Source organism: Bos grunniens, chromosome 24, assembly GCF_055505025.1.
Source record: "Bos grunniens cultivar Pamir isolate PY7600 chromosome 24, Bosgru_T2T1.0, whole genome shotgun sequence".
Lineage (NCBI taxonomy): Eukaryota > Metazoa > Chordata > Mammalia > Artiodactyla > Bovidae > Bos > Bos grunniens.
In genome coordinates this window covers 31,420,282-31,437,765 of record NC_141188.1, presented here as the reverse complement: position 1 = coordinate 31,437,765, position 17,484 = coordinate 31,420,282, and the positions used below count along the sequence as shown (strand labels likewise).

Sequence of the window (17,484 nt, the reverse complement as noted above, 5' to 3'; positions counted from 1 at the left end):
CTTCTCCCACAAGAGAAAAAGACCCCCAAGAATGCCACTCTTCTGATGGATGTGGACAAAGCAGCATCCGTTTGTGTAGAATTTGCAAGCTGTTCGAATGCTGGAGTCTGTCTGAGCATAGGCAAGGCTGGCAAAGGGTAATTTTTTAAAATCCTGAAGCATAAAGGCTTTTCAGTTGAGATGGTTACGCCATGAATCTGAAGGTTTATGTTGCATTTTTTATATATATCACCGTGCTCATCAATTCTTATAAGATTTGTAAGGCTTAATGCTCAGCTAAGCTGAGGAAGCCTGTAGAAAAGTCTCTAACTATCCCTTCCTGTCAGGTTCGGTAATCCTGGATTTACAGAAAAGAATGTTCTGGCTGACAATGGCAAGCATGTCCCCCAAGGCACATGCAAGTGAAGGGCTTGGTAGGGACACTTACAATATGGGTAACTGCCCCCTTTACACTCTAACCTGCATAGTAACCCTGGCCTTGATTCTAACATCATGTGTGGTGTGTCAGTTGCTCAGTCATCTCTGACTCTCTGCGAGCCCATGGACTGTACCTGACCAGGCTCTTCTCTCCATGGAATTCTCCAGGCAAGAATACTGGAGTGGGTAGCCATTCCCTTCTCTAGGGTGATCTTTCCAACTCAGGGATCGAACCTGGGTCTCCTGCATTGCAGGCAGATTCTTTACCATCTGAGCCACCAGGGAAGCCCCTCTCATATCATGGCACCTTCTCAATTCTCCTGGTTCCCCAGAGAAGCTGAGCACAGAGGACACAGCATTATGTGCCCTGAAAAATGCCCTGAGCCATGCCCAGGGTTGGGGATGGATTCCCACTTGTAGGAAAGCCGTATCTCTACATTCTGCAGTGCTCATGCATCCGAGCTGTGCCTTCCTCTCTGGGAGTCAGGTGAACCCGAGAACGGTGGGTAAACAGAAGCAGGAGTCCCTTCCGGAACTGCGTAGGAGAACGCACCAACAGAATGCAGCTCTAGAACGTGAGCAGATGTGTGTGCTGACTCTACATGGGCACCTGCAGGGGCACCAGGAGCAACTCTTCCTTTAAAGTCGCACTTCACTGCAGCTCTTCCACAAGGGCAGCCCTCTGTCCTAGGAGAGGAGCCAGGGCTGGACCTCGGCAAGAGGGAACACTAGCAGCATGGAAAGGGCATCACCCATGAAGGTGGGTACCCTCTGCCTGGGACATAAACCCTGCCCAGAGATTCTCCTTATGAAAATCCAAGGAACACTTCTGAGTTCAACGTCCCTAAGAAAGGATTTGGAATTACTACTCCCACTCATGAAATAGAAGGAAATCACTTTTTTCTCCTCCAGTTTCTATAAACGGAAGTCCAAGGAAGTAGAGGGTTCAGAGTAAGAAGATTCAAGTTTAGACTCTGCCTTGAACATTTTCTCCAGACCCCTAAATCTGTGATGCTACAATCTGAACCATATTCTTGCTGGCAAAGAGTCATGGGGTTGCTCCACACTGAACTAGCATTTCATTACGCAGCAAAGGAGTTTTGAAGAACAACGAAGCAAACAACCAAGCAAACATAGAAATGAAGAGCTGTGGCACACACAGTCCTAATTTTGAGCTTGCCACTGAATGGACCTGAGTTTTGGGTTCTTCCAAGTTGGACATAAAACAAAAGACTGTCTCCCAAGAGTTACTAAAACCTGTGAGATGTATCAAGTGTAGAGATGAAATATAAAGGGAAAAATAAACAAAGAACCCAGAAATGGGAGACATGCTGGCTAGAGGAAGAAACAGAAGCAAGATGTAGTTAGAGCAAAAGACATAAAAAATAGAGATGCCTGTGTATGTGTTTAAAATTTTAATTTAATTTTTCATTGCTATATAGTTGACTTACAGTATTAGTTTCAGGTGTACAATACGGTAATACAAATTCTTATAAATTGAGCACCATATAAGATTATTATAATGTTACTGACTGTATTCCCTGTGATTTGCTCATCTTATAACTGGTATTCTGTTGTGTTTGTTTAAAATGAAAGGTGAGATGCTCGCTCTAGCAGATCTGCTTGCATACAAACCAGGAAGGAATACTTGGCAGTTGTAGAGGGCACATTGGTCTGGTTGACATGGCACCAGGTGATTAAAGCACATTCCAGAAAGGGCTGATGTGTGTTTGTGTCAAGTGGGAAAATCCCAGCCTGAAATCCAATCAGAAGAGTTGTATGGGGCTTCCTACTCTCGAGGAGGTAGAGATGGGCTACACTTCAGCATGGCTCTTGTCCCGTAGGGAAGGGCTGTGAGGGGGGAGTGAGGATGTTATGTGATCTAGAACCATCTATCTATCCATAGGTGACTGCAACTGACTGGAAGGAACGTATAGGAAGCAAAGTACTTCGAAGTGAATTCTAGGTGACTCCCTGTTGGCAGTCACAGGAGGGTGGGCTTTGGGAACCAAGTCTGAGCGAGAAGAAAGAGCTTTGAGGTTACCCACACTCTAAAGAGTCTCAGCAGCTGTATTTTCACAGAAATGTAGAGTTTTGTCTGAATTTGACAGGGTTTTCCTAATGTTTCAATTATTATTCATGAGAAACGCTGGGCTGGAAGAAGCACAAGCTGGAATCAAGATTGCCGGGAGAAATATCAATAACCTCAGATATGCACATGACACCACCCTTATGGCAGAAAGTGAAGAACTAAAAAGCCTCTTGATGAAAGTGAAAGAGGAGAGTGAAAAAGTTGGCTTAAAGCTCAACATTCAGAAAATGAAGATCATGGCATCCGGTCCCATCGCTTCATGGGAAATAGATGGGGAAACAGTGGAAACAGTGTCAGACTATTTTTTTGGGCTCCAAAATCACTGCAGATGGTGACTGCAGCCATGAAATTAAAAGACGCTTACTCTTGGAAGGAAAGTTATGACCAACCTAGATAGCATATTCAAAAGCAGAGACATTACTTTGCCAACAAAGGTCCATCTAGTGAAGGCTATGGTTTTTCCTGTGGTCATGTATGGATGTGAGAGTTGGACTGTGAAGAAGGCTGAGCGCCGAAGAATTGATGCTTTTGAACTGTGGTGTTGGAGAAGACTCTTGAGAGTCCCTTGGACTGCAAGGAGATCCAACCAGTCCATTCTGAAGGAGATCAGCCCTGGGTGTTCTTTGGAAGGAATGATGCTAAAGCTGAAACTCCAGTACTTTGGCCACCTCATGCGAAGAGTTGACTCATTGGAAAAGACTCTGATGCTGGGAGGGATTGGGGGCAGGAGGAGAAGGGGATGACAGAGGATGAGATGGCTGGATGGCATCACCGACTCTATGGACGTGAGTTTGGGTGAGCTCCGGGAGTTGGTGATGGACAGGGAGGCTTGGGGTGCTGCAATTCATGGGGTTGCAAAGAGTCGGAGACGACTGAGCGACTGAACTGAACTGAACTGAAGGTGCTTATATATATACATCAGTTCAGTTCAGTTCAGTTGCTCAGTTGTGTCTGATTCTTTGCGACCCCATGGACTGCAGCACCTCAGGCTTCCCTGTCCATCACCAACTGGAGTTTCAAAGTACTGAAACTCCAGTTTCAGCTTCAGCATCAGTCCTTCCAATGAATATTCAGGACTGATTTCCTTTAGAACTGACTGGTTTCATCTCCTTGCAGTCCAAGGGACTATCAAGAACTTCTCACAGTTCCAAAGCATCAATTCTTTGGTGCTCGGCTTTCTTTATAGTCCAACTCTCACATCCATACTGGAAAAACCGTAGCTTTGACTAGATGGACTTTTGTTGGCAGAGTAATGTCTCTGCTTTTTAATATGCACTCTAGGTTGGTCATAGCTTTTCTTCCAAGGAGTAAATGTCTTTTTATTTCATGGCTGCAGTCACCATCTGCAGTGATTTTGGAGCCCAGAAAAATAAAGTCCATCACTGTTTCCACTGTTTCCCCATCTATTTCCCATGAAGCGATGGGACCAGATGCCATGATCTTAGTTTTCTGAATGCTGAGCTTAAGTCAACTTTTTCACTCTCTTCTTTCACTTTCATCAAGAGGCTCTTTAGGTCTTCATAACTTTCTGCCATAAGAGTGGTGTCATCTATATATCTAAGGTTACTGATATTTCTCCCGGCAATCTTGATTCCAGCTTATGCTTCATCCAGCCCAGTATTTTGCATGATGTATTCAGTACATAGGTTAAATAAGCAGAGTGACAATATACAGCCTTGACATACTCCTTTCCTGATTTGGAACCAATCTGTTATATATATATATATATATTTATATACACACATGCATATATATATATTTAATTGGGATACAGTTTGTTTTACGATGTTATGTTAGTTTCTTCCATACAATGAAGTGATTCAGCTATATGTATACATATAGCCTGGGATATAGTGCTTCCCAGGTGGCACTAGTGGCAAAGAACCTGTCTGAGAATTCAGGAGACATAAGAGATGCGTGTTTGATCGCTGGGTAGGAAAGATCCCCTGGAGAAGGGCATTTGCAACCCACTCCGGTATTCTTGCCTGGGAAATCCATGGACAGAGGAGCCTGGCGGGCTATAGTCCATGGGGTCACAAAGAGCCGGACATGACTGAAGTGACTTAGCAAGGAAGCACACATACATATATCCCCTCTGTGCTGGACCTCTCCCCCACCTCTCCACTCCATCCCATCCCTCTAGGTCATCACAGAACACCAAGCAGAGCTCCCTGTATTATACAACAGGTTCCCACTAGTTATCTATTTTACACATACTAGCACCTTGAATTAGTATATTCTTCTTGAATATATTCACTCACTGCATGAAGCAACCAAATTCCCCATGGAGGACTGTAGCTCCCATTAATTAAAATATAGGTACAGCCTATAGTTTCTTTATTACTTCCATTTGGCATATGAAGGACATTCTCCAGCCATTCAAATCTCTCTCCGAGGGAAGTTAACTGTCAAGGTAGATCTTGGCAATTCTTTCTTGGGGTCCCCAGTGCTAACTAAGAATTTAAGAGGGCACCAGACATCATCCTCTTGGCTGGTAGGATAACCAACTTCCAGGTATGGGAGAGGAAGTGTGGCCCTGCCTGCTGTACCCAGTGAATCCTGTTCTAAGGTCTAGAAGGGGTGCTGATGACCTGAGGGACAAGAAACATGCAGATGGGCTCTTTTTTACTTGGTTCAAATGCCACTGTTCTATTCCAGGGGAGATAGAAATGTTTCTCACTGTCTCGTGTGCTAGGGAAGAATGAAAACTCAAGTGGAAGAGAGGCTGGGGTAGGGACTGTGAGCCAAGGGCGGTCAGTGAGAGGGTAGGAGAGGCAGGCAAGGGTCTGGCGGGTCTCTGAGCAGACAACTATGTCTGGAGCTTAGGTGGTAGGAGAGTAGACAACCTTGGCCTCTTTGGCAACTCAGCTCTTTTCCTTGATAATGATCAGAGCCATAGGCTCACAGGCAGCTGACCCTTAGAAAACATAGTCTGCCAACTCAGGGTAGAGGCTGGAGAACAGGTCCTGGAATATCAGTCTCCAAGCTTCTCAGACTGGAACTCATCAACGTTCTCAATTGTTCTCTCAATGACACAGTGCTTGCTTTGACCTTCTCTGACTCAGGCCATTGAAACATCCCTATTGGCTGCTCTGGGACACATAAATATGACTGTACTTGCAAAATCATGCTTTCATAAAGGGTTCTTAATGCTGCTTAAAAACCACTTTCACAGGGCTTCCCTGGTGGTTCCGTGGTTGAGAATCCACCTTGCAAAGGAGGGGACACTGGTTTGATCTCTGGTCCAGGAAGATCCCACATGCTTCAGGACAACTAAGCCCGCCTATGTGCCACAACTCCAGAGTCTGTGCCCTGGAGCCCGAGAACCTCAACTACTGAGTCCATGCATCACAGCTACTGAAGCCCACACACCCCAGATCCTGTGCTCCAAAACAAGAGAAACCACCACAATGAGTAGCTCACGTACCACAAAGGAGTAACCTTCCCTGCTCTCTGTATCTAGAGAAAACCCAAGTGTAGCAATGAAGACCCAGCACAGTCAAAAATAAATAAATATTAAAGGAAACACTTGCACATGTCCCTTTCCAATCTTCATTCCTCATTCTGTTTTTTCTCTCCCCCTGGAGACAAGCTCCTATTCACAGATGACAATCATCTCGCAGCTCTCATGTATAGAGCACCTTTGTATGAATATGTTGTACAAGCTTGTCTTCAATAATCGCAACAACCCATATAAGCTGTGTGTACTGTTATCCTCATTTTATAGACGAGAGCTCAGTAAGTGAAGCCAACACTGAAATGTACGTGGGTTATGTGATCTGCCCGTGTTACATGACTCACAGATTCTGGAGCAGGGATTCAAACTTGTGCCTTTCTAATAGGCATTCCACACTCATCCAACAGCAAAACGGAAAGGAGACTGAAGCTCTCAGACATAAACTCCCTCGAATCTCTTTGTATACACCTTCAAATGTTTATTTATTTATTTATCTCCTCTTCTCTCCTCTAAGAAGGAGAAGCCTATTCTTGAAAGTTCTCTCAATTGTCCACAGTTTAATCTATTCCCACTTCTCTACATTTCAGCTTTCTACAGACAACTCTCAAATCTTTCTGTGAGCTCCAGCTGGTGTTTCCAACCTCTAAGGAAGGGCATATCTTAGCAATATACCATTTAATAGACCATATATTGTTCCCCACCTCCTCAGCTCTCCACCTCAAACACGTCTGCTGTTTTTCTTAAGCAATCCACATATTCTCTATTTCCATATGTTGCTCACACTGATTTGAAATGTCCTTTTCTCCACTTGTAGACATTGAATTTATGTTTAAAGAATGAGCTCCAGTGTTATACCTGCTATGAATATTTCCCTAACTTTTTAGTCAAATTTAATGGTATCATCTCAGTGTTCCCTAAACACTCTGCTTATAAGGATAACACATCACTTATCACATGGGAAAACTGTCTCCATCTCTGCTTCAACTTACGGGCTGCCAGCACAGTGTAGACAAGAAGACAGTTTTTATTAATCTCTACACACCTTGAAGCAATAAGCACGGCCCTTGGCTAAGTGTTTGTTGTATGAATGAATGAATGGTGATTTGGTTACTGCTCTGACTTTTCAACATGCCACAAGGAGGGCATGATATGATTTGGGGGTTATTTTTTCTCCCCCTAAATCTTCACTATCATCTTGGGAATTTGTCTTTCTTGCTTTGTGAAAATACAGTTTTAAATTAAAAAAAATTCCTTTGGTATAAAATCACAGAAAATAAAAGGGAATGCTACATCATTTTTCTTGTAAAAATAAATACATGACTGTCATCCAGGTGATCAATGTTACAGATAGGCATTCAAAAAATTAAAATGTATATTTGTCAGTTTCAAAAATAAGATAATAAGAATCGATCCTCTTCTACTAACAAACATGTATGTCCATATATAACACACAGTACATTTCAGTAGACTAGAATACTGAGTTTGGGGAGGTGGGAAGAAAAAGGGGACGTGAGCCTGAACTACAGAAGTCAGATTTATTGAAAGCAATGCACTTTTATTACTTTCAATACTCTAATCTGCCAATAACGCCTGTCTAAGGAGAAAGCCACTAAATGACATGCATCCTTATTTTACAGCTGAATCTTTTTGCCTAAAGACCACCGTATGTGCCAAAACCATAAAAACAATTATTCTTTTAAAATAGGTTACAGCTGTTTTCTCTGTTTCTTGTATCAAACCCATGCCATGCTGACAATTCATAAGTAAATTTCATCTTGGTCTGGGTCAAACTGTCAAAAACTGTATAATCAAAATACCTGAATGAAGAAGGTTTTACTGAATTCTTAGAGGAAGACATTTCTGGAAAATAAAGAATATAGTCCAATGTCCCAGGGAAGTGTTATAAAATAAAAATAGGTAAAATGTGAACTTTTTCAAATAAGATGGATATTAATTATTCATTAAGCTAGATATAACTGGAATATATCTTCAAAGTCTATGATTTCCTCTGTAAATTTATTGAGGGCAAGGATCATGGTTTGCTTGCTTTTCTCCCCTATCCTCCAAGACTTTATAAAACTCAAATGCCACCTAGGCTGTGCTTTCTGGTGATGGATCATCAGAACAGGTATTTAAAAGTGACGCTACAGGGTTTTCAGTTATTGTGGCTTTGGGGCTTCCCTGGTGGCCCAGATGGCAAAGAAACTGTCTGCAATGTGGGAGACCTGGGTTCGATCCCTGGGTAGGGAAGATCCCCTGAAGAAGGGAATGGCAACCCACTCCAGTATTTTTGCCTAGAGAATTCCATGGACAGAAGAGCCTGGTCAGGTACAGTCCATAGGGTCGCAAAGAGTTGGACACAATTGACTGACTAACACTTTTGCTTTGCTTGTCTAAAACTACCTGAGACCCAAACATTATGGAGAGTTTACTCACTGATTCTGGGTGTAGATTGCAAGTAATTTACAGGTTCCCATCCTAGAAAAGAAGAGACAGGAAATGCACATATTACCATCACCTGCAAAGACATTTTAAGAAACTTTCTACATTGACATACCTCAAAGTCTCTGATATTTTATTGCTAGGCAAGAAAATCATGGGAAGGGAGAGGGTCATGATATAGAATATGACATCCCTGTGTTTCTAGGCTACTCAAGTGGTGGCGGGCTTGATATCACATATTAAGAAACTTGTCATTACCTTTAAACTTTGCCACAGAAAAGACAGCTTTGTGCCTATACCTTCTGCCTCAGAGAAATCGAACTGGGACTGCTAGGGTAGGCGGAGATGGAAAATATTCATCTTGGGATTTCCCTGGCAGTCCAGTGGTTAAGACTTTGCCTTCCAATGCAAGGGGTGAGGGTTTGATCCCTGGCTGAGGACCTAAGATCCCCACATGCCTCATGGCCAAAACACCAGAACATAAACAACAGAAACGGTATTGTAACAAATTCATTTCAAGGAAGAAAATTTCCTTGGATTCTTTGCATTCTACTCCATAATCTACCAAGGTGTTGATACACAATTATAGTTTCTGTTTAAAATTTCTGAGTACATGGGATAGATCTGTGCATAAAATTGATAGCTGGGATAGAAACACCATGTACATCTTCTGGTATGGAATATCCAATGGCCCACTCTTGGATAACTTGGGTTGTGAAGCTTGAAAGAGTAAATGAACTGAAGTCTAGGATAAAAGGACAAAAGCTTTTTGAGGGATGAGATCCTATGGATATTTTTATATCATCCAGAGATACTGGAAGTTAATTCTATCGTGAAGAGCTCTAAGAAAGAAATCTTGAGGGTTCCCTTGAGCCAACAATTTTTCATCCTGATAATCAAGAAGGACGACCTTTTCTGCCAGATGAAGTTGCTCAATGTAATATAGAATATTTCTTCTGGTTTAGTCATCTCTGGGGAGAAGTGAATCTCAACTCATTCTGAGAACAAGTTGAGGGAACCGCAAGATGGTAATTATATGGCTATTCAGACTTTTTGCTTTCTACATTACACTGGTCCAATTCCTCTTTTAAAAAAACATATTATAACCATATAATACGTAGGCTTCCCACTTCCCAGGTGGCACAGTGGTAAAGAATCTGGCTGTCAATGCAAGAGAGCAGCAGGAGACATGGGTTCAATTCCATGTCAGGAAGATCCCCTGGAGGAGGAAATGGCAACCCACTCCAGCATTCTTGCCTGGGAAATCCCATGGACAGAGGCGCCTGGGGGCTACAGTCCGTGCATGTGTGCTAAGTTGCTTCAGTTGTGTCTGACTCTTCGCGACCTCACAGACTGTAGATAGCATACTGTCTTGTTTTTCAAAAATATTCCTTTCAAAGTATGTGGATAAAATTTGAACAAATACTTAAGAATGATGAGGCTTATACATAGAATGGTAAGCTTAGCTCTCTGGTCCTGCTCTTCTGCTCCATTTAAAAAACTTCCTATCAGTGTAATTCGTATATAATATTGTTTCTCTAACCTAAATTGAAAGAAAGATTCTATCAGTGCTTGTTTGCATAATTATTCTTTCATCAAATTTCATTTGTGCTAAAATATACCAGTTTATAGTTCTGTCAATTAATGCTATTCTAGTAATAACTTTATAAGGGAAAAGAATCTGAAAAGGAATATATATATTATATATATTTAAACTGAATTACTTTGTTGTACATCTGAAACTAATACATTGTAAATTAACTATACTTCAATAAAATGTAAAAGAAAAAATATAAAAGTAAACAAAAATTTAAAAAGGTTTTTAATATGCTATTCTATCTTTAGAATGATTAAAAAATACATATAAACAATATATTGAGTTGTATTATCATGAGTTTCCTGGGATAAGGTATCAGCAGTGCACTTGATTTAGTAATTTCTGCATTTTGGATGAAGGCATTTATAAGTCATTTGTATAGCTCATCAATAAGTTATAGGTCTTCTGGTACAACTGATCCTCAAGGGTTGGAACTTGATATGTAATCCACTGCTTCGGCTCACTTTGATGTGACTGAAACTCTCTATTTACTGGTTCACCCATGTAACAATAGCATGATTAAGGTCACACTTGCGTGGCTTGGTGATAACAATATTGTTTAGGCTAGGACTCAAAATCTTCCCTCATTCAAAATTGATTTTATCCGGCACATCTCATTGTTGATGTAATCTGTCACGTAACCAGGGAAGGAAATTAAATTGAAGTGGAAAAAATGGCTATTCAAAGAGTCAAATGCAGTTGCTTCTTTATCTCTTATGATATTCTGCTAAGCAGTTTACTAATTGCATGAGAAATGGTTCTCATCAGGTATTGCCTCTAAGCCCTCAGGTTTATGATAATCAAGTCATTTCCTTTAAAAACGTGGACATGGTGGCCTCTTTCCCTATCTCTGTGATGGCTCAACTAGAAAGGCTATGTCAAGGTCATCTGCCAGTTTCTTTTTTCTTTTTTTATTAATTGTAGGAAAAAAACACATTAGATCTATCCTCAGTAAATTTTAAAATATACTGGATGGTATGTTGACTGTAAGCTGAGCATATCTCTAGAACTTTTTCATCCTGCATAACTGAAACTCTATAGCCACTGAATAGTAATTTTCCATGCCCTTCTTTCAAGCCCCAGGAAACTATTGTCTGCCAACTTCTCAAGGGTCTCAGGAAACCTGACCCTGGGGCCTAATAATGAGATTATATTTCTGGGCAGGATATACTTTGATGTTCTAGTTTGGCTTTCACTCATCACAGACTGATGGAACAACATACTGGTTCCAAATAGGAAAAGGAGTACGTCAAGGCTGTATATTGTCACCCTGCTTATTTAACTTCTATGCAGAGTACATCATGAGAAACGCTGGGCTCAATGAAGCACAAGCTGGAATCAAGGTTGCTGGGAGAAATATCAATAACCTCAGATATGCAGATGACACCACCTTTATGGCAGAAAGTGTAGAACTAAAGAGCCTCTTGATGAAAATGAAAGAGGACAGTCAGAAAGTTGGCTTAAAGCTCAATATTCAGAAAACAAAGATCATGGCATCTGGTCCCATCACTTCATGGGAAATAGATGGGGAAACAGTGGAAACAGTGGCTGACTTTATTTTTTTGGGCTCCAAAATCACTGCAGATGGTGACTGCAGCCATGAAATTAAAAGACACTTACTCCTTAGAAGGAAAATTATGACCAACCTAGACAGCATATTAAAAAGCAGAGACATTACTTTGCCAACAAAGGTCCATCTAGGCAAGGCTATGGTTTTTCCAGTAGTCATGTATGGATGTGAGAGTTGGACTGTAAAGAAAGCTGAGCGCCAAAGAATTGATGTTTTTGAACTGTGGTGTTGGAGAAGACTCTTGCGAGTCCCTTGGACTGCAAGGAGATCCAAGCAGTCCATCCTAAAGGAGACCAATCCTGGGTGTTCATTGGAAGGACTGATGCTGAAGCTGAAACTCCAATACTTTGGCCATCTCATGCGAAGAGTTGACTCATTGGAAAAGACCCTGATGCTGGGAGGGATTGGGGGCAGGAGGAGAAGGGGACGACAGAGGATGAGATGGCTGGATGGCATCACCAACTTGATGCACATGAGTTTGGGTGAACTCCAGGAATTGGTGATGGACAGGGAGCCTGGCGTGTTGCGATTCATGCGGTCGCAAAGAGTCAGACACAACTGAGTGACTGAACTGAACTGAACTGAACCACAATAACAGCTAACCTGTACTGAATTCTTGTTAAATATTAGACATTATGCTGAGCACTTTATGTGAACCTCATCTAATCTAATACCAGAAGAATCCCTTGGAGCATGACCTGGACTTCTGCTTATGGAATAAAACAATGTATTTCTTTTTTACATAAACTGCACCTATCATCATTATCATCATCTACATTTCCTAGTTTCAGTCCCATTAAAGTGGATTGAGAACTGAAAGACACAAAGCAAAATCCTTTTAGATTTGAGTTTTTTCCTAATATTTTACCATTTTATTTTCACACCTGATTCTGTAGCATTTTATTTTTAGTAACTCAACTTTGAGTCTTACCAAAACAGCTTCATAGAAATAGCAACTGTTTTATGTATCTGTATGTCATTGGTTTTATATAACTTAGAATTAAATAGTTATATTAACAGATACAATGGGGACAAACACAACTAATCTTGGTCCATATTCACCCTTACTGGTGGGATCAGAAGTTACAGGTGGGCTCAGGGGACAGCAGGTGAGACCCTGGTGGCCAGCTGGCTGGAAGCATCAGTCAGTAGATTATATCTAGGAAAGGGAGAGAGTTACTTAGTCAGGGAACTCATTTAAGGAAGCTAGTTCAAAGAACTTTTATCGCACTTGATACTTTAACTAAGTACGCATTACTTTGATAAAAATCAAAAGATAATTAAAAAGAATAGAAGCAGAAGGAGAAAGAGAGTAAGTTTAGGGAGCTTTCCCAGGATGAATAAACTAGAGTTAGAACTGAATTTGGCTCCAGAATTCAGCCTCCAAGTCTAGCAATTCAGTATTCTTTCCCTCCATCCCCTGAACCTCAGCACAGAGAAAACTCTGGAGGGTTGTGTGGGCTATTACCACTCAGGAAGGGGGTTTGAGACCACTTGCGCATGGTCAGCAAGAGAATACAGTAACAGAAGAGAGAAGAAGCCAGAAAGTGATGAGAGTCTTAGAAGTTTGCAAAAGAAGAAACCTGTATAGAGAACAGTCTTTTGGACTCTGTGGGAAAGGGCGAGGGTGGGATGATTTGGGAGAATGGCTTTGAAACATGTATAATATTATATGTGAAACAAATCGCCAGTCCAGGTTCAATGCATGATACAGGATGCTCGGGGCTGGTGCACTGGGATGACCCAGAGGGATGGTATGGGAAGGGAAGTGGGAGGGGGGTTCAGGATGGGGAACACATGTACACCCGTGGCATATTCATGTTGATGTATGGCAAAACCAATACAATATTGTAAAGTAATTAGCCTCCAATTAAAATAAATAAATTTATATTAAAAAATAAATAAAAATAAAATATATAGTACCAAGAAAAAAAAAAAAGAAGAAACCTGTGATTGTGTTAACCTTAAGTTAACCCAAGTCTTTCTTGATCTTGGGCCTCCCTGGTTCAAAACAAAAGGGGTTTCAGCAAATATATTTGGCCAACTGATACTGCCAACTATTTTCAGAACCGGTTTTTGCAGCTCTGAAATTGAAGAAACCCTGAAAGGGCACCCCTCCCTATCAGCAAACGATAAACAACACAGAAGAACCGCTGACCCAATGGCCCCATGGGAAGCCAGGTGTGGAAGCAAACTTAGTGGAAATCTGTGATGACAAATAGCATTTAAAATGAAGTCATTTGAATCTCAATCCCACTTTCTTCTAAGCCTTGGGCTTTATGGTTTCTATTTCCATTAAGTCTTTCTTTGAGTAAGACAGCACTAGTTTTGAAGAACTTCCTAGCCTCTGGTAAAAAAGAAACAAATCCAAAATGGATTCACTCATGCTAAGCCCATGTCACCAAGCAGAAACTTAAGACTTAACCTAATTGTAGCTTGAATTTCCCCCAGGAATGTAATCCTAACCGGTCAGTTGGGAATTTTCTGGTCAGCACTGATGACGTAATTAGCCACAGAGACCCTTTTCATCCACCAAAGGAAGATGCTGTAATCTGATCCTTCCTTATCCCTTCCTCTTTCTGCCTAAACAACCCTTCCATCTTGTACAGCTCCCTCAGAGCTCCTCTCAACTTGCTACATGGAATGTTGCCCAATTCCTGAATTGTTTAATAAAGCCAATTAGATCTGCAAATTTACTCGGATGGATTTTGTTTTTTAACACCTCCTGGAAGGGATGATTTTAATAGCTGCTTTAAAATGCCTCAGAATGGCTTATGCTTCTCCATTAAGTATTAATGATTTCCAGTTTATGTTAAATGCTTCCTATGTTTTTGTCCTTGGCATTTCCCAAATTGTTTCCTTCAAGAAGAACATTAGAAAGGTATTAAGATTTCTATGACTTCATAAGAAATTCATAAGAAGGTTAAGATCGCAAGTGGCTATCCTTTCCATAAAATTATGCTAAGTGGTGCAAATGGTTCAGACATGGGACATCACTTTTATGCACTTTCAAAAACAGCTACTTCAATTTTTAACTGATGTGGCTTATAATTATTGCGATCATTGGGCTATAAACGCAGTTGAGATTTACAGTCTCCTTCATATAAAACAGTATGTCATTTCAATATCTTTTGGGAAACAATATTCGTGTTCAGTCGCTCAGCTGTGTATGACTCTTTTGTAACCTCTGAACTGTAGCCTGCCAGGCTCCTCTGTCCATGGGATTCTTTAGGCAAAAATACTGGAGTGGGTTGCCATTTCCTTCTCCAGGGGATCTGCCTGACCCAGGGATCGAACCTGTGTCTCCAGCATTGCGGGTGGGTTCTTTACCACTGAACCCACCAGGGAAGACCAATTATAAATATTTGTTTAATTAAAATGTGTGCAAAAATAAGGAGTGAATGGGTAAACTGTTTATTTCGTTTTCTAAATATTGCAAGATTAGTTAACTAAAGGAAATACACATGAAATAGAGAAGTAGGGCAAGAGCAAATATCCATGTGTGTACAGAGCACTCCTTTCCAGGAGCCCCGCTCTAGCCGACGCAGCTTCTGTGCTCTGCCCTTGGCTGAGTGCGGGCTCCCCTTGCAGAAGCCCCAGCACTTTACAGTATGAAAGTGAAAGTCGCTCAGGTGTGTCCAAGTCTTTGCGACCCCATGGATTACACAGTCCATGAAATTCTCCAGGCTAGAATACTGGAGTGGGGAGCTGCTCCCTTCTCCAGAGGATCTTCCCAATCCAAGGATCGAACTCAGGTCTTTGCATTGCAGGCAGGTTCTTTACAATCTGAGCCATCAGGGAAGCCCAAGAACAACTGGAATGGGTAGCCTATCCCTTCTCCAGTGGATCTTCCTGACCCAGGAATCGAACTGGGGTCTCCTACGTTGCAGGCAGATTCTTTACCAACTGAGCTAGCAGGGAAGCCCACTTTACAGTATGCTTTGTGTAAAACAGAGTACAGATCTAACCATATGCAGTGAGGCACTGAGAGACAGGAAGAGCCCAAGCAGCAGCCTGGAAAACGAGAAGAGTGCTGAAAAGGGGCACGTCTGACTCTGCAACCATCCCAGGGGAAACCACCGAACTCCGCTTTGCTGAGCCCTAATTCCTCACCTACAAAATGTGTCCATTTTGGCTTTGGGATTCTAGGAAACGGGGCAGTCACCAAATTTTTCCTATTTATGTTCTATTTCTTCAGCCGTGCCCCCATAAGTGCTGTCATATACATCGCCTCCCCTGATGGTCACTGCTGTCTCTTGCTGGCATCTTACCCCGCCTCACTCCTGCCAGGCCATCTCGCAGAAATTTCACCCCCTCTCCTGTCTCTCACTCTCCCCTGTACTTGATTCAGTCCCAAGTATATACACAAGCTTAGCTCTGACCTCTCCTGAACTTCAACTCTGCTTCTCCAAATTCTAGCTTCCATATGGGTGTTCTATTGTTGGATCAAATGCAACCAGACTTGAAAGAAACTCGTAATCCTTTCCCCCAAACCACAGGTCCCTCTGAACTTGCATGTGTGTGTCTATTATACAGACTTCTCCGCCAGTCAGGCTTGCGAACCTGACATTCCCCCTCATCTCCTCCCCACACCCGTCTCCAGACAATCACCTTCTGATCTTTTCTTTCTACATCTCAACACTCATTCTCTTTTATATGAGCCCCCCCATCAATCCCGCCAAGAGCCTGAGCACATCAAAGTCTAGACTATTGCAGTGGTCTCCAAACTGATATCCTAATTTCAATCTCCACCCTAATATTTATTTACCAAATTAATCATGTAAGAAATTGTTTTGCTCATGCTAATCTCCTCCTCTAAACCTCTCTTTGCTTCTCACTGTTACCAGATCTCATCTAATGCTGCACTCATCCAGTGCTCATTAAAATAAGATCACTGCTTATGTGCAACTCCCTATACAAGGCCACTATTTTCCCTATACAAGGCCACGTTCATTTCTAGTCCTAAGTCTGAAAGAGCCAACTCTCTTCCTTGTGTTTGACAAAGTCCCATTCCTTCTTTAACCTTGATGACCTCATCTCTCTGTGTTTAGGATGATCCTATTCTGAACTTTAGTAGTTATTGCTCATTTGGGATGCGGGCAAAGCCAGGAGCAAAGAGCATGCCAGCCTAGGCACTGATGGATGAAAACTCATTTGTTCCTTGACCTGACCTGGTAAGTACTAGATGCTTATTCCTCCTTTACAGGTGAAAGCACAGCTCAGAGAACTTGTCGAGCTCACAAAGCTGCCAAGTGTTGGATCCAAAACTAGGGGGATCCAGCCACAGAGTGCAGGCTCCTAACCCTTATGCCACCATCTACAGAAGCCTCCTTTGTGATAGAAATCATTGTGTCAGGTGTCAGTCCCACATGCAAGCTCATTAAGGGAAAGCACTTTTTACTCTGAACCCCTGACTAGAACACAGAGATGCTGGGTGTGAGGATGCTAAAAGGCGCAAGAAGCTTTTAGCGGTAAAAAACAATGGCAAACCTGCACAAAGTCTGCCCTGCTTAAAATACATGGAGACACACACCTTCCTTCTTGAGCTTTCCTATGTTCTCTTAAAAGCACTGCTGCATATTTCACAGGTCAGAAAAGGGGTAAAAGTCATAATAAAAATACCTGGTACTTTTCCACGTTTCAGAATGTCAACCAGACAATGAGGACAGATCTTCGAATGCTGTAACCTTTCTCCTTCACTATCTTTTCTTCTTTTGTCATTCTCTCAACAAATATTTGTTTCATGCACATTACATGCCAGAAAAATAAACCTCTGGGTGTTATTAACATTTCCATCCCAGATGCTAAAAGACAGAGGCAAGTAATAAAAAGTAATATTAAAAGTGATGAAATGACTCCTAAAATGTATTGTGATCACAGCATAAGCTAGACATTGGGGACTTGACAGG

General features: G+C 41.8%; 1 protein-coding gene across 2 annotated transcripts in view; it reads right to left on the bottom strand.

The window, feature by feature from the left end:
• CHST9 (carbohydrate sulfotransferase 9) overlaps positions 1 to 17,484 on the bottom strand; it is a 280,985-nt gene that overhangs the window by 105,230 nt on the left and 158,271 nt on the right. The window contains exon 4 of one of the 2 annotated variants that reach the window (XM_086372893.1): positions 8,403 to 8,444. The exons of the other annotated variant lie outside the window; for it this stretch is intronic. Within the exon in view, the coding sequence (XP_086229019.1) occupies positions 8,403 to 8,444 (42 nt within the window). The remainder of the gene's footprint in view (positions 1 to 8,402; positions 8,445 to 17,484) is intronic. 2 annotated transcript variants of the gene reach the window in all.